Source organism: Dendrobium catenatum, unplaced genomic scaffold (genome assembly GCF_001605985.2).
Source record: "Dendrobium catenatum unplaced genomic scaffold, ASM160598v2 fragScaff_scaffold_1720, whole genome shotgun sequence".
In the NCBI taxonomy this organism is placed as follows: Eukaryota; Viridiplantae; Streptophyta; class Magnoliopsida; order Asparagales; family Orchidaceae; genus Dendrobium; species Dendrobium catenatum.
The window spans coordinates 69,563-91,983 of record NW_021320182.1 but is presented as its reverse complement, the minus strand read 5'-3'; the positions used below and the strand labels follow the sequence as shown (position 1 = coordinate 91,983).

Here is a 22,421-nt window from a genome sequence, read left to right as displayed (position 1 = left end):
GCCAAAACTGGATCAGGAATGTATTTTAAATAGCCATCGAAATAAGAATAGATCCCTGGTTCCCGCGAGGCCATCCAAAGGGGCCTGCTTAGGTAGACTTCATCTTGTCCAGAAAAGACGAAAAATGCAGACAATTCTCGAAGGGACAAGGGACCTGGATGAAAGAAATACAACTCTACAATTTGTCCAGCAGAGCAAAACCATTTTTCCATTTTAAAACCTTCTCAAAAGAATACTTTTAACTCTTAAAAATGACAGTAGTAAAACATTGGAATTTACCACCAAACATCCTGTTATTTCTCTCTCTCCATAAATAGTATATAATACAGCCAATTGCCAACTTAAAGAAATTAAGCTCTTCGGATTTTCTGCAGTATTCTCCATTCAACCAATCATATACTTGCATAATAGTGGGTCTCATAAGAAAACAAGTAGACCCAGGTATAATGGCTTGCAAAATAGAGAATGAGTAAGTACACTCAAAGAATAAATGAGAAACAGATTCGACATTGGAGTGACAAAGGCTGCAATTGATCGGCACATAAATTTGTCTAATATGAAGAGCGTCTGCTGTTTGTAAGCCCCCCATTAAAGCAAGCCAAACGAAAACCGCATGCTTAATGGCATACCTTTTATGCCATACATGTTTATACCAGATACAATCAGGTAAATCAGTATAAAACTCATTAAAGTAATGCTTAAACCGAGAATTGCACTTGCTTTTCCAAGACAAACAAGGTCCTGCTCTATCAATGAAGTTGATGCCAGTAAACACATCCCGCAAACAAGAAGATAAGTTCCCAGAATGCCTAAAAATATTACCATGTGCTATTTCATATAGGAAAACATATGGAAAAAAGTCTAGTGAATCATCACCAAAAAACTCACCAATTGTGCCATCATGACACCAATGATCCCATTTAAAAGAAATAGGGGAGTTTTGCATAATTTGAAATTTGAAGTAAGCTTTAGCATCCACCGCAGTTTTACTAATAGATTTCCAGAATTTTGAGGCATTAGCATGAACCGGCTTCCAAGGGGAACTATACTTATAGAGAAGCCAAGAGGAAAATAGGGAGGAGCCATTGTACATTCTAAGAATAACTAAACAGTTGTATGCAAATTGCAAGGCATCCAAGGGGAACTATACTTATAGAGAAGCCAAGAGGAAAATAGGGAGGAGCCATTGTACATTCTAAGAATAAATGAACAGTTGTATGCAAATTGCAAGGCAGATATAGATGGTATCCCCAATCCCCCTTTGAATTTAGGCAAACAAATTTTATCCCAAGAAATCATGTGAAGTTTTTTTGGAGAGGAAGTATCCAAAAAAACAGGAACTTTGCACATTGCTTTTTATATTGACATGTTTAATAAAACGGTTTGATTTAGGTTAGACTTTATAGTAAGTAAATTATATATAAAAAAAAATCAGTGAAAAATGGGTTAACGGATTTGATTCGAGTTATTTAGGTTACTAGCAGGTCAAATTCAAGTTGGTATTTTTGACCCGTTCATTAAACATGTCAGGTTTGAACTGACTCAATTCTAGACGGGTCAATTTTCAGTAGGATCCGAACACGACCCATTAACATATTTTGACACCCTTAGTGGCTGCAGGAGTGATTTAAAAATTTGTGGAAGCTCTGTTTTAAATTAAAAGATAAAATTTATAATTATTTCATTTAGATATTGAGGCGTGACAAGAGAGGCCTTCATATTCTATCATTTGGAAGAACCTTCCTTTCAATTCTATAATCCAAGCTCTGGGTTGTAACTTTCATGCATAAAAGTTGTCGCATCGTGCGCAATTTCGAGCTATTGTTATCAATTGAAACTCTCCTAAGTATGACCACCTCTTCTTAAAGGATATGGGGGATTCTCTTGAGTCTTGCCAACGAGCTTATATGTTATAATTCAAAAATTTTAAAAATATATTTTTAATGACTGTAAAAAATTATTTCAGAAGTCATTATAAGTTCAAATCATAAACCGTTTTTGTCGTAGTATATATATTATTGTGTATTAGCTTTATAAGTTTTTTCATAATTTTTTTGTCATTGGTACAATTCCTTAAAAATTATCATATGTTGATACAAATGAGATTTTTTTTTTTGGATTATTAGGTGTCCGTTTTGCAAACTCATTTCATCCAATTATTCTAGACATACTTAGCTAACTTTTAAATATATTTTTTTTTCATAATTTTTGAATTTTCGAAATTAAATATATAAAATGATTTATAAGTGATACGTCATGCAAAAATTATCTTGATCGGGCACGAATCTCGAGGCAAAAAGCTAGTTAGAAACTTCAAAATTTAATTTTGGGAGCATCGAAACTCTGATTTCAGCGAGCTTATAGTCAAACTGAGCATCTCGGAAATACGAACCCAACGACACCAAGTTCGACCCAATCTGAGCCCAAATGGGTCCAAATCATGGATCCGGAGCACTGTTGGAAGGTTCAAACCACTATTTGAATTACCAAACGGACTCCGACTTTGACGAGCTTATACTCGAATCTAACGGATCGACGAGACAAATCCAACGAACCCAAGATCACTAAATTCCGACATCACTAAGGCATTCAAATGACCAACGAACGGTGCACGATCGCATGATTCAATATCGGTCGTCCATTCAACCACTCCCTATTCGCCCCTGATCTCACGCCTATTTATGGGTCATGCCACTCCAGAAAATCTATAAATAGAGCCCTCATTCTTCACAAGAGAGGATCTAAGCAAGAGAGAGAATAAGAGAAGAGAAGGAAGAAGCTCCTCCTCGATGACCGCCAGACCACCGCCGGACCACCGCAGAAGCACCGCCGAACCACCGCAGAAGCATCGTCGGACCACCGCAGGAATCTTGGCGGACCACCACCTTAGCATCGCCGGACCACCGCCGGAGTTTCATTGCATTACTGCCTTAAAGCCTGACGTTCTGTCCCTACGTCCTGCTGAAGACCCGACGTCCTGCTGAAGGCCCGACGTCCTGCTGAAGGCCTGACGTCCTACTGAAGACATGACGTCCTGCTTAAGACTCGACGTTCAGTCCCTATGTCCTGCGGAAGACCTGATGTCTTTCTTAAGGCCCGACGTTCAGACCTCATCTTCCAAGTGACACTGGGTCTAACACCTGACTCATATCGAACAATTACTGATTGTAAATCTGATCACCCTTAGAGGGGATTCAGTTCTTTGTAATCAACTCAAATTCTAGTGGAAATATTTTCAACTGGGCCAGGCCTCGTGGTTTTTCCCCTTTTTAAGGGTTTTCCATGTAAAAAATCTTGTGTTCTCTGTGTGTGAGCTAGTTATCCGTACAACGCTAAGACGCATAATTAAATCTCTATCGTCGCGTATTCTCTAGCCCGCAACAATAAGTTATACTAAAATACGAACTAATTGTATAATTATTATGCTACCCTTAATATACTTTATATATTATTATATTATATAAATACCAATCTACTAAATGTCATTTCCTCATTTAGTTTCGCGCAACATAGAAAAAAAATCAAATTAGAGAGAAAAGAGAGGAGAGAGAAAAAATTGAGATTTGGTGATTATAGAGTCGTTTTCATACGTTGACCAAATTGAAAAGTTTGTTCGTCTCGATGTAGGTTATGTTTTGCCTATCTCAGTTTTTAAGAATTTGAATTTTTTGAGATTTTTTTGATGACTTTTTTATTTAGTTATTGAAAAACGAGGATAACTTTATTTTGGTAAAGCTTTCTTCACATAATTTTTTATATGTTATAGAGATTGAGATTATAAACAATTTAAGTATATTTTAAAAAATTTTGGCATGGTGATTTTGATAAAGCAACAATTTTTGCTTATTCAAACCTTATTTTGATATTTAAAATAGTGCTTTAGTTCAATTAAAACTTCAGAATGATGTTTTACATAATCTATGATAATTTGATTATGTTTTTAAATTGTGAATATTTACTCAGTGGTATTTATGTTACCTATTTTTAAGGCATTTTGATCATTTTTGAATTAAAACTAATTATAATTTATTTAATAAAATGCATCAAAATATATGTATAATGATAAAAGAAATATGATGTGATATGAGGTGATATGATGTTATGCTGGCGTCAGTGGACAACTGAGATGATATTCTATTCTGGTGGCGCTAGTGGGAGACCTAGGTGGGATGCTTTATGCATGTGTTAGTGGGCGGCCGAGGTCAGATTCTACTATACCGGCTCCAGTGATCGACTAAAATGGGATTTTATCATGCTGGAGCTTGCGGGCTACCAAGGTGGGATCTGTTATGTGGGGGTTTACTGGTTATCGAGGTGAGATTCTATTATACTAGCCTTGCGGGCTATTGATGTGGGATCCTATTAACGAAGTAATATATATAAATTTGGGTTGAAATGTTTTCTAGTAAAATGAATATATGCTTATAATTCATTTGATTTCAATTTCAGTTTCAGTTTTCTATACAATATTTTTAAAGCACAGTATTTTCAGTTTTCTTTTGATTTCATATATCGGTTTTGATTTTAGGCTGTGACAGCCTACTATGCAGTTTTAGCTAACTCATATTTTTACTATCATTTTCATGCTTGAGAAAGGGTAAAGAGAGAGATGAGTAGATTTGGGTAGCAGTCTTTGATCTATGATGTAGATATGTTTTTATTAATTTGGATTTTTATAGGCTTGATTTTTATTTTATTATCTTGCATGCTGCTATGCGCTTTTGTAAATCCCTTATGTTGCATATATATATTTGGATGATATATATAAAATTATTTTTAAGATGCAGCAGTCTTCCACTTTATATAGTATTCAATAATGATTATGTGTAGTATATACATTGAAATTTTTTATTTCAGTGTTTCTCCAATCGAATCTTGGGGTCAATCTTATCATAATATGATATAATATAACCTATGTGATATTGAATCATATTGAATAGGATTGTGACATTACCCACCAAATATTTATCTAACGGAGAGAGATTTTATTGAACTGAATCCAGCTTGAGATAAGCAACTTTAAGGTAAATTCCCCTCTTACAAACTCGCCCAAGCGTCCTCACGACGTTCTAAACTTCTAATTCTCTTTTTCCTTATACAGGTTTTACACACTTACTGAAAAGTGAAAGCTCGTTGTTACCTAAAAATAAGTCCGGACATTCAATTAAGATTTGTCACATCGCATCCGCTTTGAGCCGTTGACTGTGCTTTAGGTGCGTTTTGACTGCGTTTTACTTGCACTTTACCTGTGTTTTACCTGCACTTTAGATACTCTTTTCCTGCTTTCGACAAATTTAACTTAAAATAATATTTTATTAATATCCGGATGTATCTCTACGTCCGGTAACTGGAAGTAATATTTCCCTCGCGCAAGTCTGAGAAATTATTGTGTACGCAGTCCGAACGTAGAGAACAATCCGGATGTTGCATATTTACTGTTTATTTTATTACGTATTTTTTAATACACAGTTTTTTTACGTATTTTTTTTTATATTTATTATGTATTTAATTAATATTATTTTTTTTTTTTGGGACATTTAGGCCATTTAAGGCAAACTCACACACACAACGCATACACAAAGACTCGAACCTTGGACCTCTTAGTTGGAAGCCTAAACTCTCAACCAATAGGCCAAGGAGAGTTGTGTTAATTAATATTATTTATTTGATACTTATTTGTAGCTCATTTAATGTGTATCAAAAAAATACACAGTAAATACTAAATACTCAGCATTCGGACCCTTCTCTCGGACTGCGTACACAGGTCCAGGGCTCTCCTCCGCAACCATGGAGCATCCCAGCTCCTCTCCCCTCCGCTTCCTAATCCGTCCTCCTCCTCCAGCAACGACCTCACCAGCCGCCGCACCTATCGCCACCACCCCTACCCCACCGCACTCCATCTCTTCCTCTAACCCTCCTCCCCCAAATCTCAACCCTACCCCTGCACCCTCCTCCTCCTCATCCTCCGACCCTTTAACTACCTCCGTTTCGCCTTCTCCTATCGGCGTTGTCGTGGTTGGTTTTCTTGGCAGCAAACCATCTACCGACCTCACTCATCTCATCAACCGCCTCCTTGACGACAACGTCTTTGGCTCCGCCAACCTGGAGAAGAATATCCCCACCTCTTTGATTCCCGATGCGACGGACTGGTTCGATCGCCGGAGGATCGGATACCACTACGAGCCGGAGAAAGGAATGGTCTATCTTCTATACTCTCCTTCGTCCCCTTCGAGATTGCTTCTGCTTTCATCTTCGACGTCGGATGAGCGGGACGAGGGCGCTATTTCCGTTTTAGAGGAATGCGAGGCCGAAGATATCCGATATATGCTCCTCATGTTCTCCGTGAGTTGTTTCCTCATCTCTTTTCTCTTTTTGTCCATCAATATAAACATTTTTCTTCAACCTAACCAGGTCTGCCATGTGATTGTGTTCGTACATGAGGGTTTTCGATTTGACATACAAATCTTAAAGAAGTTTCGAATGCTGCAAGCTGCAAAGCATGCTCTTACCCCATTCTGGAGATCCCAAATTGCACCCTTAGTATCACCTAAACAATCTTTGGCCATTCCCCAGCCTAATGATGTGGGAGCCTCTTCGGTTTCAGCCCCTACTAGAAGGGGAGGTTCTTCAAGCCGACCTGGCTCAGCAATTTCTCTCATGTCAGGCAGCGGTTCGCACCCATCTATTCTTCCTGGCCTGTGTATTCCTGTTGTTCTTTTTGTTTTTGAAGATGATTTCACTGATGGTTCGAGTGCCATGACCAATGTGGATGAGATGACTGATGCCTATAGGCAAAACTTGGCAGTCAAAGGATCAGGTTCTGTGGTAATGCTGGCACGCCCTGCTAGTAAAGCTGAAGGTAGTTTCAGGAAGAGGCTGCAGTCATCTCTGGAGGCACAGATTCGATTTTTGATCAAGAAATGTAGAGTACTTTCTGGAACCGACCACAGTCATAGTGGATCAAGGGGAGTTGGGAGTGCTAATTCCCACCCTTTGTTTTTACTCGATGCATCAAGGGTTGTTGTACTCTTAGACCGCTCAGTGAATCAGAGAGGAGAACCCTTGAACTTTGTTACTAGTCTAATAGAAGAGGCTTTGAATTCCAAGAACAGAGTTGATGTGCTTATGCTTGAAAATCATTCTGAGAATCTACATAATGAGGATATTCAGTCAGTAAAGGATTTCATCTTGAGACAGGCTGATATGCTAAGAGGCAGAGGAGGGTTGCCAAGTAATGTGAATAGTGGTTCGGTTGCTGGTGTAGGTGTAGTTGCTGCTGCTGCAGCTGCTGCAGCATCAGCAGCTGCTGTTAAATTAGCAAGTGCTCCTGAGCTCCCAAGTCTGGAAAGCTGGTTAAAAGCTACTAATCATATCCTTGAGGCTTTGCTCTCCTTAGGTCATGGCTTGACAGATGAAATAAGAAGCACGGCAAGGTTGCCTCTCCAAAGAAGTACAACAGAGACACAAGATAGACATGCTGTTGAAGATTCCATCTCTTGCCTGGAGAGCTGTAAAGGTATGAACATGAAGTTTTCAGTATCTTGGTGCAAAAGGGCTCTTCCAGCTGCTAAGGAGCTTTATCTAAAAGATCTTCCTGCTTACTATCCAACTTCAATGCACAATACACACTTGGAGAATGCTTTGCTTGCTTTTAATTCAATGGTCAAAGGACCAGCCGTGAAAATGTTTAAGAATAAACTTGCAGACGAATGCACATCAATCTGGGAAGCTGGGAGGCAACTTTGCGATGCTGTCAGCCTGACCAGAAATCCTTGCATGCACCGCCGGCATGACATCAATAACAATAATTCTTCTAAGGAAGATGCCATCATTCAACATTCTAGCGGATATGTTTTTCTTCATGCTTGTGCCTGCGGCCGCTCAAGGCGTTTGCGTGACGATCCTTTTGATTTTGAAAGTGCAAATATAACCTTCAATCATTTCACCAATTGTGAAAATCTTCTTCCTAGTCTCTTTATCTCAAATTTTGGCATTGGAGGACCACTTCCTCCTGCTTCTTGGAGTTTAAGGCGTGTTGGAGGAGCAAGGTATTATGAACCATCCAAAGGTTTAATTCAAACAGGTTTTTGTTCTGCCCATAAGTTTTTGATGAAGTGGACAATTTCATTTGATAAACAGAACGAAACAGATAGCTTTTCCTTTGGAGTGACTGGAAAAAGTTATGTTGAAAGTTTAAACCCTGGGCCTAAAGTCATGCCTGCCAGGGATGAAAGGAAAAAGAAGTCAGCTGAAACCAAACCTAGTGAAGTTCAGCTCACGTCAGAAATCCAGAGAAAAACATCAGAGCCTGTGCCATCAAATGCAACAAGCATTAGTTTTGGTAAAGGTCTTCCATCTTTCACCATGAAGAAGCCTTTTGCTGAGGTTGTCGCAGGTATAGCAACTGCTGATTCGACATCCCTTGCTCTTAAGCAGAGAAAACATATAAAAGATATTACAGATAAAGGCATCAGGCAGTCCAGTTTAGCCAATCAAAATGATGGTAGAAAAAATGCAATGGATGATCAACAGGCCTCCCAAGGACCTGAACATATTTCTGCCATAGAAAGCTCAATAAAACCAGAAACCAATTGCCAAACCAATGCTAACTCATATTTACAAATTGGAACAAATATAGTTCCTGTGGACATGTTTAACAATGGGGAGATAAACCGAACCAGTTCTTCAAAGCAATCTATTGTATATGTTGGATTTGAGCATGAGTGCCCTTTTGGTCATCGCTTTCTATTATCTTTAGAGCATCTTAAGAACATTGATTCTTCATATTCATTGTCGTCTAAACAGTATTCTTCTACCAATGTTTCTGAAGGAAAATGTGCTGAGACTAAGACTGGAGTGCATGAGATGCTGGATCATTATTCATCTGGAAAAGTTGCTTCTGTGACTAATTTGCGGAAAAATAACAAACTCAATGAGTCTGTGTCAACTAATGGCGGTCAGAATCATGAAAGCTTTACAGTGTTTTCTAGAGAGGGCATGGAAAATGCCCAGTCTGTCCACAGGCTCCCCTTGCTCTCTGAGTCTATTCATCCACTTGAAGGAAAGCTTTCACATGCTCGATTGGATGATGGCAGCTCTGCATTTTCTCTTTTAACAAGAGACTTGCCCGTTTACATGAATTGCCCTCATTGCAATAACTCTGCTATACAGGCACAACAGAAGGTCAAATTTGCGAGTAAGATATCACAACTTCAGCGGATCTTTCTGGTAAGCACTAAGCAGCATTCTAAAGATTCTATTCTAGTCTATTAGTATTTTTCATTATTTATTTTTACGTAGGACTAGTATAAATCCATGGTATAACTGTGCTTACTGAATTTATTCTTGAATTTTGTTTTAACTTATTTTTGTGATACGAATCCATTCTTTAGAGCTTACGTGTACTTTTTTTTTGAACATTCTTACCTTGTTGACTATGTAATAAGTATCCTTGTTGTTTGGAAGTTAAATCAAAATGAGTGTTGTTTTTTTTTTACTCTGAAAATAGAGTGTTGTTTTTTTTACTCTGAAAATACTCTTCTTTCAACAAAAGTCTTCAATGACTTGGTTGACTCACCTCATTCACACTCAATTGACCTGATACTAGTCACTGCATAGCTTGTTTGGTCGGTTAGATCAACCCAGTTGATTAGCTAATAGCTGCAACATAGCAGGCCAATTGTCTGCCTGGACGGCACAACCCACCTACACAGCATCACTCATCACACATGAATGAATTCTAACTAGCTCGGCCCACATCTTACCTAGTTGGGTTTACTTGCTACTTTGTTAGTTTACTCCCCTCACAGCCAACACGAATGAGTGTAGGCAATCACCATAATTGTGCTGGCTAACAAGATGGTATGCTTGCCAGTACTAATCAAGTTGGCCAACTACAAAATAAGTTGATAAGAGTCTTTCCAGTCAGCCAACTGGTTTATCCCAAATGATTGGCTTTCTTGTAGAGGTTGTCTTGGGAAACCGCAAGCATTTAATCCTCAGGACTACCTCTTGAGACTATTCTCTTGCAAGAAAAAGATTATTTCACAGGCACCCATTTGTAGCTTTAAAGTTTTACATATTTTTAGGCAATCCTCCAACATCTCATTCAAGGCCATTTAATGCAAAATCTCACTAAATCCAATTGATCTTATACTTAATTAGTGATCATGCTGATTACCAAATTTATGAAATCATCATCTCCAATCAATTAATACATTTAATTCATTCCTCCAATTAGATAATTTTAGCTTCCTAAGTTCACCAATGCTTAGAAGGTACACAAATATATCAGAAATTTGCATTTTTTGGGGTTCGCCGTTCTCAACAATACCACCAAACGCCAGTTAAGGTACTATCTCATTTTCCCTATCAGTTGATGCTTTTCACGTGTTAATTCAGCCTAAAACCTCAAATTTAAAAGCTTCATCATATATCAAGTCCATTGGTCTATCATTAATATTTCTAGGTTGCTGCCATTCTAGCCCATTATAAATAATTAAATATCTCATCAGTAGTTCACTAAAGAGAGTTATACATTTATAAAGGCGAACATTCACTTATGCAGATAGGCATTTACTAATCTTTCCGAGGTTGGTGGTTGGGCTTAAAGCTATTTTAAAGTTATTCAAATCTATTCACTGTTCTCACTGAGCTCATTGAGGTCATAGACAATTATTTTTCATTATTTTTTATCTTTCTTCCAATCTAATGTGATTTCTCTTCTCTACATTTTTCCTTGAATATAAACCTCCATGCTCTATTTACATCTGTCTTCTTAGGAGGGCCCACTTCAACCTTGGACACGTGTCACTTAGACTTTTAGGTTCATTGAGATGTGTGTATTACCTCTCAACTACTTTGAAAGTGGATGCTAGTCTTCAAACTGAACCACTAAAACTCTTGGTCTCACCACTGTGTGCTCTATCCTCCTCATAGAGTGACTACAATTTGGTATTTCTCCAATCTTTCATCTCATTTGAACTCTTTGATTATTTCTCAGCCTGATTATGAAGATGGGTTTCCTTTGTTCACTCCAATAGTTATCTAATATTTTTGTTCGATTTGTGGTGATCTCTTTCTTTTATTGCGGCATTTCATAGTTGAAATTTCTGTTTACGACATCTTTCATGCTCATTGCTCCTTTTAGGATGTTGGATCCAGATCTGTTTCTGGTGACATCAATGCCTTACTTTCACTCTTGATTTGATCCTAAAAGAAAGAAAAGAGAGAGATTTATGGAGAGAAGTTTTTTTAGTCTTTTTATATTTCGATGTCAAAAACTACGTGGTTGATGCGATATGAACATGTTTGAACTCATTCTAGTTCCCCCTATTTGTAGGGTTGGGCAAGGTTCAATGTATTGTAATGATTATTTTTGGAAAATACAATAAACTTTACATAAAACAACTTTAATGAAACAAATATGTTTAGTTGACAGTTGTCCAAGATTTTGATACTTTCACCAATTTCTATGTTTAAGGGGAATTATTTTTATCTAAGTCTATTGGACGAAGTATCTTAGCAACAAGTTTTTTGATTAATAAGTGTGTACCCTTGATTGATGGGTGAATCTTTTGAATCAATTGTCAAGATATCTTTGAAAGTTACTACTCATATGAGTTTGCGACTTTAATATTTTTTATCTTTGGAAACAAATTGAATCTTCCATGGGCAACTTGAAGATACACGAGTTCATAACTTTGGGCGACTTTAACCTTGGTGTATCTCAAGTTGATTTAAGGCTTTTGTCTTGTTGAAACCAGTTCAAATCTGTATGATGACTTTATTTTATTTGACCTAGTAGAACATGGGTGTACACATGAAATAATGTTTATCAAAGCTTACATCTAATTCATCTTAATCTATCTAATGTAAATATAAGTTTAAATCTAGAATATCCATTACAATTTACAACCCTAACATGAAATATGAAAACATTTAAATTGCATTGACCATTGGAAACTCATACTGAGTGTTGCTCATAAAGAGATATTGAACCAAGCTATGGAGAAGATGATTATTGTATTATCTCACTTGGAATCCACCATCTAAATCCTTTTTGCTCTCTATTCCTTAAGTCCCCTCTTTGCACTTCTCTGGAAGAGAATCCTCGAGAACAGCTGAAGCAAGTTTGAAGTTGGAAACTTGTTTTGTTACATTGTTCCTCCAAAAGGTTTCTCTTATGTTTGTGAGGTTATTCTAAGATTCAACCTCTAAGTGTCTCTATTTGTTTATCTTTGGACTGGGCTCTCAAAAATAAAAAATAAAAGACTGAAAAGAGGCATTTAATGCTTACTTTACCTAGGCATGAGACGCTAGTTGAAAAGGAAGATGAAATTAATGTGAAGGATTGTAAGATTGAGATGGGGATGATGAAGTTTATTTTATGGGTGATGATGAGGATAATTACCTGATGATTTATTTGATTTATACCTTTGTGGATTTGACACCTGTTGTTCATCTACTATGGATGGATTATATCTTAGATGTTATTATTTTAAAAGATTATTTGTTAATTATGTTTGTCATGTACTTATTTATTTTTTTAATATGAATATTCTTACATTTTAATTGTATGGTATAATGTTTTCTTATTATGGCACTTTGTGTTAATTTTGAATTATTAGCATATTATTCATTCTTATGTGATATATATATATATATATATGTGTGTGTGTGTGTGTGTACAGGTGTATATATATATATATATATATATATATATATGTACATGTATATTTTCGAAATGACATCAGGGAGAATTAATTTGTTTTCCCTTCTTTAGAAAATTTTAATTAATGCTTGTGCAAATCATGAAAAGATTTTCAATATTTCCGGCAGTGTGGATTATGTAGGTAACATTTAGATAATGGGGGCTTGTTTAGAATTACATGTTTAAGTCTTACCAAAGCTAGCCATGCTTGAAATTCGTTATTAGTCGTAGCCCAATTGACTATCCGATTCTAGCTTATTTGATAAATTGAGTTTCAACTTTAGCTTTTGAAAACATATCTAGTTTAATTTGGATATGATTTTTAAGTTCAAATAAAAAATAATTGAAGTTTTTTTTTACATCATACTTTAAAACTATGGGAGAGAGTTATGGAGCATAAGTTGTAGTGTGACACTAATGTTTCTCAAAATCAATTTGGATTCATGCTGGTAGGTCTACTGTGGAAGCTATACATTTATTGAGAGGTTTGATGGAGAAGTATACAGAGAATAAGGAGGATCTTCATATGATTTTATTTATTTAGAGAAAGCATATGATAAAGTTATAAGAGAAGTGCTATGGAGAGTTCTACATATGAAATGGGTTAATAATGGTTATATTTAAGTCATTAAGGATATGTATGCAGGAGTTGTTTCTTGTGTTCAAACACAAGGTGGTTTGATCAAGTATTTTCCTATTTCAGTTGGATTACATCAAGGATCAACCTTAAGCCCATATCTTTTTTGCTTTAGTCATGGATGTTCTCACTAGACATTTGCAGGAGGTTTTACCCTAGTGTATGCTTTTTGTTGATGATATTCTTCTTGTTGATAAGACTAGAGAGGGAGTTAAAGGTAAACTTGAATTATGTAGGTCAACCTTAGAGTCTAAAGGCTTTTGTTTGAGTAGATCTAAAATTGAATATATGGAGTGTAATTTTGGTAATAATATATTTATTAGGGGAATTTTGACTTTGGGTGATCAAGTCATTTTAGATATTATTAGTAGAATTTAAGTTGGATGGTTGAAGTGGAGGAATGCATCGGGCTTGTTGTGTGATAGAAAAGTTCTCCTCAAACTTAAGGGAAAATTCTATAAGATGTTGGTGAGACTTGCAATACTTTATGTTGCAGAATGTTGGCCATTAAAAGGGAAGCACAATATTAAGTTAATTGTTGTAGAGATGAGGATGCTCAGATGGATGAGTGGCTTTACTCTTAGTGATATGATACAAAATGAGCATATACGTGAAAAGGTTGGAGTAGCTCCAGTGGAAGATAAGATTAGAGAGAGTCGCCTTAGATCGTTTCTTAGATGGTTTGGTTACATAAAATGACGACCTTCAGATGAGCCGGTTAGGAAAGTAGATGTATTATATTGGACTTATGTTAAGAAAGGTAGAGGTAGACCTAAAAAATCTTGGTTAGAAAATATTAAAAATGACTTTTTTTATTAGGTTTAGATGAGAATTTGACTCTTAACTGGACACAATGGAGAAAATGGATTCATCTAGCTAACCCCACATAGTGGGATAAATTCTTGTTGTTGTTGTTTGAAGTTTGATTTACATCAGTTATAGTTCTCATTTGATACCATGTTGATTTCTAAACTAAATCAATGTTGATTTTAGCAGTTCTAAATTATGTATTAATATTAGTCTTTTGGATATTTCGATGTTTCATTAGCAAAAATGGCACCAAATGTTGCAGCTCCATAGTTTTTCCTCAAGTTATTGTTGGAGCTGTACTTGTTTTTTTTTTAAAACTGAAAATTCAATTATATTTCTAATTTGCATGGGGGTGATCAGGAAGATAAAAGGCCAAATTTGGAATATTCCACTCATTGAAACAATTCTTCCCTGGATTATGGAGAGACGAACAATGCTAATGAACGGTGCACCATTTACATTTTATATTATATAGACATTTTCAACAAAATTAGCAAAACTCAAGAACTATACAATATTTCCATAAAATCTAAAGCTATCATCATCATCATCATTAAGCCTTTATCGCACTATGTGGAGTCGACTACATAATCCTATTAAGAGTCAAATTCAAATTTAAATCTAATAAAAAATCATTTCTAATACTTTCTAACCAAATATTTTTAGGTCTACCTCTCTCTCTCTTAACATAGGCCATAGCTAATACATTTACTCTCCTAATTGGGTTATCGGAAGGCCGACATTTAATGTGACCAAAACTATCTAAGGCGACTCTCACTAATCTTATGTGCCACTGGAGCTACTCAAAATCCTTTCACGTATACACTTGTTTTGCATTTTGTCTCTATGAGTAAAACCACTCATCCACCAGAGCATCCTCATCTCTGCAACACTTAACATAATTTTATGCTTCTCTTTTAATGGCCAACATTCTGCACCATGAAACATTGCAAGTCTCACCACCAACTTATAAAATTTTCCCTTAAGTTTGAGGGGTACTTTTCTATCGCACAACATGATTGATGCATTCCTCCACTTCAAGCAACAAACTTGAATTCAACTAATAATATTCCCATCTATTTCACCATCACTTTGAACAATAAAACCGAGATATCTAAAACGTGTACTCTGTTTAATGACTTTAGTGCCCATAGTCGCAATCCCTCCATTAGATCTTTTACTACTAAAATTACACTCTATGTATTTGGTTTTAGATCTATTCAAATAAAAACCTTCATACTCTAAGGTTGATCTTCATAATTCTAGTTTTCCTTCAACTCTCTCTCTAGTCTTATTAAGAAAAAGAATATCATTAGCAAAAAGCGTACACCAGGGTACATCTTCTTGCAAATGTATGGTAAGAAAATCCATGACTAAAGCAAAAAGATATGGGCTTAGAGATGATCATTGATGTAATCCAACTGAAATATTAAAATATTTGGTTAAACCACCATGTGTTTGAACACAAGTAATGGTTTTTACATATATATCCATAATGAGTTAATAAAGTTTCAAAAGAAGTGCTCTTGAAGTTCATAATGCTAATAATAAAATTCTAAAGCTAGATAGTGCATAAGTATTATTGTCAGTTTGTCTGCTTTTACTTGAGAACTATCCAGCTGATTTTCATTAGCATATGCATATCTAATTGATGATCCCTATTACTACGATGGAAAACTACCCAAAGTCAAAAGTTGGCTTCTCGCAAATTGAAAACTACAGCATATTTGTAACCATGGACGGGCTCATAGCCAGCTTTCTTCATTTACTCAATAAGCATAACACATAAGTTTGGTGCAATCTTGAACGTGGGCTCATCTTTTTTGTTGATTTTAAATTATATCCTGCATCTCTATAGCTGTTAGCTTTTAACATAAATCAACTCCAATTCTTGATGATCATTTTAGTGTGCTATTTTTTCTTTTATTACGCCTGCTTGCATGCATATTTTGTGTTAATTCTTAAAATGGATATTTTTTCTTCAAATTTTCCCAAGAATTGCGAATATTGAGCTGCACTTTTTAACAATTATTCATCTATGCAGGTGACCCCACCATTTCCCACAGTTTTAGCGACTTGCCCTGTTATACAGTTTGAGGCAAGTACTTAATCATCAATGCGAACTTAGTTTGCTGAATTTTATTCTCTTGAAAGGCAAACAATACCTTTCTGAGTTTCCGGTTTACATGACCAGCTTTGGGCTGTTTTAATTTCTAGGTTAGAGGTGGAAATTGAGCAACACATTTGATTTTTAATATGAATATTTGTTAAATTTACAAACCCGCCCTTTGTAATAGCTAAAGCATTTCCTTTTATCAAACAGTGCTCTGATTTCTATTAAGACATTTTTTGTGGTTTATGCAATTTTTCTAGGAATCATGTTTGCCACCAACAATTCCTGAACGTAAACAGCAATCACATTTCAGCTTTGGTTGTTGGGTCATCCTACCACCTGAGAGCTTTATTACACTCAGGCTCCCATTTATTTATGGCATTCGAAAAGATGATGGGATCTTGCAACCACTTAACCACTTTGAAGATAAGCCAGAACTTACTGCGTGGCTTGCTAAAGGCACTACATTACAGGTTTTGTCAGTCGGACATGAATCTAATAAGGAATCTCAAATGAAGTGAGTAACTAATGGTATGCGACTTCTATCATTTCTTGAATGATTATCAAGTTCAGTTCCAGTCTTGATGGAAAACCCCCATCATGCAGGTGAGAGTCTGAGAATTAAAATTTCATCTCTATTTATCTTGCTTAAAAGTTCTTCTGAACCGAGGACATTAAATTTTGGTATTTCTTTTTATATTTACAGTAGTTCTGGCAGCTTTGTGTGTTAGGCTACCAATAATTGCATCCACACAAGCTTTTGGCAAATTATCAGCGAAGGGATTCAGGTTTCTGCCAATAGCATCAGATTAAAAAATGGGTGAGTTAACTACAATATTTCTATCTTATTTTCATATTTTTTTATAATAGAAGATTTGGTCGATGCCATTTTGCCAACTTTCAGTTGTTTATTGTGCTTTGGATTCTGATAGTTAAATTTAAAATTTAAAGCACCTTGCTGTTTTGGTGCTCTACTATTCTTTAATGCTGTATTTAAGTCTGGCATTTTACCCTCATATCTTGTATTTATGGGAGTTTTATACACTTAGCCATGTTTGTTTAATTCAAAGTGGTTCAAAACCATAATTCGATTATGTCTTGGGTCAGTAATTTGGTTTCCTCCACTAAGATATGGATTTGAACCACGAAAAAAATCTCTATGATGCTGGCAAGTTTGCGTAAATGAAATTATCCTTGGACTATACTAGAAGTTCGGAACATAATCGCTAGGCTGAGTCCAGTACAGGAGTAGATGGTCATTCCCAAAATCAAAAGCTTAAAGCTAACGGGCAATAATGAAGTATTCGGTAGAAATTAATTGTTCTTCTCAACCATCACCTATCACCTCGAAACCATCTCATTAAATTGTACTTCCCAACCGCCAAGTATTCTGTGGAGAAGCTGCTTCTAGTTCTTGATACTCAAGAAATTCAACAAGAATACACGCCTATGCTTTAACAATTTTTCTGTCAAATGAATATTGCATTATCACGTGATCTTGCGCGTGTATTCTCCACCTGCAGCAATTGATATCCAACAGCCCCTCAATTGTTGATTTCCAGTAGCCTCCAGTACTCAGCCTCCAAAGGCAGAACATCCTCTCTTGGAGAAGAAATCCCCACGAAATTCCCTGGCTTCAGCAAGATAGACTCCTGAGGTCTTTGCCTGGCTCAACGCTTCACAGTCATGGCTCCCTTTGCTGTTGCTGTCCAGCTGTAACACTCCTCAGCCCCTTGGTGACCACAACGGGATCTTGAACCCGTTAGCTGCTCCAGCATCTTCAGCAGCCTCCTTGTTTTGGTTCTTTAGAAGAACTGTTATTTTTACAGCCAGTTAAAGAAAAGAAAAATAGAGCAAATGAAGAAAGATTAGAAGAGGGAAATAGGAGGACAGGATATTTACTAGGAAAAAATGAATTGAAGCGTCTTTATAATAAAAGGTGAGGGTGTATTTATGGCCACACCTCAAAATAAGTTGTGTAAACTGGAAAGTGCACCAAGAGTCTCCAAAACAATGAAAGGAAGGAATTGAAGGACCAGTCAACTATCTCCACCACGGTTCTTTAATTTATCAATGTCCAAGAAAACAATATCAAGACTTCTCTGTCAACATTCTCAATAATGCTAAGCAATGCTAAAATTTTGTGGAAGTTGAGCTTTTGTCAATATATCTGGGCATTGTCATATGCTGGAATTTCTTACAGTCTCTATAATCCCATTAGCAACTGTCTCCTTAGTGAAATGGAACTTCATAACTACATGTTTAGTTATTTCATTACACATAAGATTCTTGTAGATAAATATTACAGAGCACTGGTTGAATTAAATCCCTTTCAATCATACAACTTGTATGGCTTCAGATGTAGCAATATATTTAACTCAGTTGTAGGCAAGGATACAATTTGTTTCAAATTAGCCTTGTAGGCTAACACTGTTTACAAATGCTTTAAACACAACCTATAAGTGATTTTTGAGTGTTAAAATATCCTACAAAATTTGAATCTAAATACTATATAATCACTTTGTATAGAAAATATGATTTTTCATACATCAATTCCAAGGTCATGGTTGCGTTTAAGTCATTAAGGCCAATTTTGCAAATTTTGAGTGATTTCTCCGACTCTCCATGGATCAGCCATGAGCCTGGTTATAACTTTTGAGTGAATAAGCTAAATCTGACCTACAATAAATCATAGCATACATGGCAGTACCCACAACTTTTTAATAGGGAAATTTCTGTATATATGATCTTTCAATTTCATAATCAGGTGCTTTTTCCTTGCTCAACTTAAAAGATTATGCTAAATATGTAGAAATATGTCTAGACGCTGTTATCTCATACTTGTTCAGTCTTTTTGATGATGTATGTACCTCAAGGCAAGAGCAATTCTTGCCTTTCTTTTCTTGGCAGAACGGAGATCCTTAACCTCAAATTGCACACTGAGAAAAGCCTTTGATCTTGTGAGTTTTTCTTAGCTATCACTTGCAAGTATCATCAGCAAAAAGCTAAAGATAGATAGTGCTACTGACCACCTTGGATAACACACATCATAAGAATCATAGATCCTATGAGTAAAGTCAATATCAAGCATAAACCCGTCAAATATTTTATAGCACATTATTGGAAATTGCTTCAACGAATTTAAGGATGTTTTCAGTGAACATATTTGATTTTTAGTTTCAATTTTGGCAAATCCTTCAGATTGATTCATACAGATAGTCTCCTCTAATTTTCTATACAAGAATGTTGCTTTAACATTCATTTGCTCAAGATGCTCATCAAATTGTACAACCGTCGCAAGAAGAGCACATACAGATGTATGTCTTATTACTAGAGAGAAAAATTGTTGTATAGCGTATACCTTTTTTGTCTAAACCTTTTTGCTATAAGTCTAGCGTTGAATCTTGGCTTTTTATACTCTAGAAATTTCATCCTTTTTTCTTGTACAACCATTTGCTGTTAACAATCTTCTTATTTCTTGACTTTTCTACAAATTTCCGAGTGCTATTCTTCTTATTTCTTGCACAATCAAATGCTACAGTTCTCTTCTTTCATTGCTTGATGTCATTTATTACTTTTTTCTCTTAATATGACTTCTTTATAGGAATTCGGTTCATCTCCTTTTAGAAAATCAACCACAAATGCATAATAAGTTAACAACTGACATATGGTTTCCCATGCCTTTGTGGTGCTTGAATCAAATGCTTAGGTTTGTCCCTTGCCCAACCAATTGTTATTTTTTTGCATTCTTTTGGTTGGTTGTTCTCTAGGCATTCTGATTTTTTTTTTTACTTTGCTTTTAAGAATTTCAAGATTCTTTAATTGCTCTACCTCAAGTTATAATTCCCTCACAAATCTGAATTTAACTCAGCCTTCTTTTCCTATAAATTTTTCTAACTTAAAAAATCCACATAAGCCCCAAAAAATGAATTAGCAAAACCGTATATTAGCTCGTGTTGTGGCCAAAACATAATAATGAAAGTTTGTAGTTTTATTTTAAGATTTGAGTGATAATTTTGTAAATAAAGTAAGTTGAATACTAATATTGTAAATGGTAATGTTTTTGATGTTATAAATAAAATTGCCACATTATTTAACTTGAATAGTTTGTGCAATCCTGAAAAAATGGACTCTTTACCCGCTATTGTATCAAAATGCCTGTTGTTCATTGCACCCCCCAAAGAAAGTAACAATTTTCTCAATATAATTACTGGCTATGTTTTACTAAATCTGTATAATAGCAAGTTATGGCTATTCTCTGACAGAAATGCATCATTATAGTGAAGAAAAGTGCAGTGACGAGAAAGTCCAAACTTGGCCGTATATCACAACCCAGAAATACTGGTCAGTGGCCATCAGCAATAAATTGTCTTCTAGCTGCGGGCATATCAGGTTCAGTTTCCATTTTGTCCATTGCTTGTTTAATCGCTATACCGTAATGTATTGATCTTTTTCAGGGAAAAAAACGTTATGTGACCAAGATTTGCAAAATGGATACAATACTCGCACCTCTGAAATAAGGGTGGAAGGTTGTCCTCTGCAGTGATTTTACTTATCGAGCTGGTATGTGTGCGATGATTTAGGTTTCGTTTGGAACTGTTTTTTTGTTACTTCTTAAAGCAACTTTTTAGTACAAAAGTTAAAATTTTTATACTAAAAAGCTGCTTTAAGAAGCAACAAGAAAGTCGTCCCAAACAAAACCTTAGATTCTTATGCCTATCCCCGTCTTCTCGTTGTTTATATGCCTTTTACTCCATTTGACTTTATGCCTACTTACAATAAATGGGAATTCAATTCATAGTTTCCCTTGAAGTATTATGAATGATTGTTCTCCTAATCATTTATGAGAGAATATTGGAAGAACTATTTTCGTTGACTTATAATGTCAAAGCACTTAGAAATTAAAATCATTACGACAACAAATATAATTGCTTGTAAAAAATTCTCTGACAATCAAATCACTTAATTGTGATATGAAAAGGATCTGAAATGAGAATTCTGTTCAGTTTATAGGATTAAAATGCTGATATGACCTATTGAAATCTGACATTTTCCTCTTTTGTTTTTGGGAGCTGGAATTCCATTTCTACTTGAAACCACTCTTTATTTTCTGCTGTTGCCTTCTCACAATCACTGGACTCTTTCTTGCAGATCACAAATTTTATGTAATTGTGCAACTGGGACTTCACAGGACTAATACAACATGGATTGATAATAGAAAGGTAGGACCTTGAAACTAATGCAATTGCAAAAATTATATATCACTTGTTTATCTGAAATCTGGATAGTAATAACCATCTTGTGATTGTAGAATATGATACTACTTAGTTTACATTCACTTGCTAAATGGTTGCCAGTCTAGTCAATTTTAACAAAAAATAGCCCAAAATATGAAAATGATTGAGCTTTTTAAGACAATTTCATTACTATATATTGAGGGTATTATGAAGTATATGATGAAATCCCACCATTGAAGTTTCTAGAGGTTTCTTAATTCAAACTTGGTTCACATTCCTCCAGCCAAGCGGATCAAACCCTCACAGAAGAAACTTCAACCACCCGCATTCCAAGTTGCAATTCGGGCTTCTTTTGGGACGGCTTTCTTACGGCTTCTTAAATCAGCTTTTTAATACAAAAAAATCCCAAACGAAGCCTTAATAACCAGATTTGTTAATCGCTATGCAAAGTTTTTTAGACACACCTGCTTTATAAGGCCAGTGGGGCTTCTCTTGTTTTCTCAATGGTTGGCTGGTAGCTTAGGGCATCCCCAACCGAGAACTCCATTTTCAACGGCAAAATACAACAAAACTCCAAAATGTGGTAGTTCTGCTCCAATCGAACTCCATTTTAAGTGCTTCTGCGAAGGTAACAATTCTTCTCCCATTTCGCGCGCAAATCCAGTTGAGAGAGTAAAATAGCGTGGGTGAACAGTGCAACGCTAATATTGACGTCGCACTGTTCACCTGCAAGTAAATGACGGAAGAGGCTGGAGCGATCGAACGATGCCATACGCATGTTTGGCGTTCGGTTGGAGATGCTCTTAGGCTACGTTTGGGATGACTTTCTTATTGCTTCTTAAAGTAGCTTCATAGTATAAAGATTTTAATTTTTAAACTATAAAACTATTTTAAAAAACAATAAAAAAGTCG

General features: G+C 35.8%; 1 protein-coding gene across 11 annotated transcripts; it reads left to right on the top strand.

The window, feature by feature from the left end:
* Positions 1–5,728: 5,728 nt before the first annotated feature.
* On the top strand, positions 5,729–21,690 carry LOC110097908. Of its 11 annotated transcripts, none has more exons than XM_028701469.1 (9): positions 5,729–6,342; positions 6,412–9,228; positions 16,204–16,257; positions 16,533–16,878; positions 16,979–17,092; positions 19,877–19,981; positions 20,554–20,616; positions 20,730–20,835; positions 21,424–21,690. In XM_028701469.1, exons 1-4 carry the CDS (start codon positions 5,788–5,790, stop codon positions 16,791–16,793), a joined length of 3,687 nt encoding a protein of 1,228 aa, XP_028557302.1. In that variant the 5' UTR covers positions 5,729–5,787; the 3' UTR covers positions 16,794–16,878; positions 16,979–17,092; positions 19,877–19,981; positions 20,554–20,616; positions 20,730–20,835; positions 21,424–21,690. The 11 variants fall into 11 exon arrangements, with proteins under 11 accessions (XP_028557302.1, XP_020680212.1, XP_028557301.1 ...); XM_020824553.2 differs by having other exon boundaries at positions 20,554–20,664; XM_028701468.1 differs by having other exon boundaries at positions 20,538–20,616.
* Positions 21,691–22,421: the final 731 nt, after the last annotated feature.

Bases quoted from the DNA above. Each gene is read 5' to 3' on its own strand.
- LOC110097908 (XM_020824555.2), top strand. From the start codon at position 5,788: ATGGAGCATCCCAGCTCCTCTCCCCTCCGCTTCCTAATCCGTCCTCCT. The intron at 6,343-6,411 runs GTGAGTTGTTTC...CAACCTAACCAG, and splicing joins ATATGCTCCTCATGTTCTCC to GTCTGCCATGTGATTGTGTT. The intron at 9,229-16,203 runs GTAAGCACTAAG...TCATCTATGCAG, and splicing joins AACTTCAGCGGATCTTTCTG to GTGACCCCACCATTTCCCAC.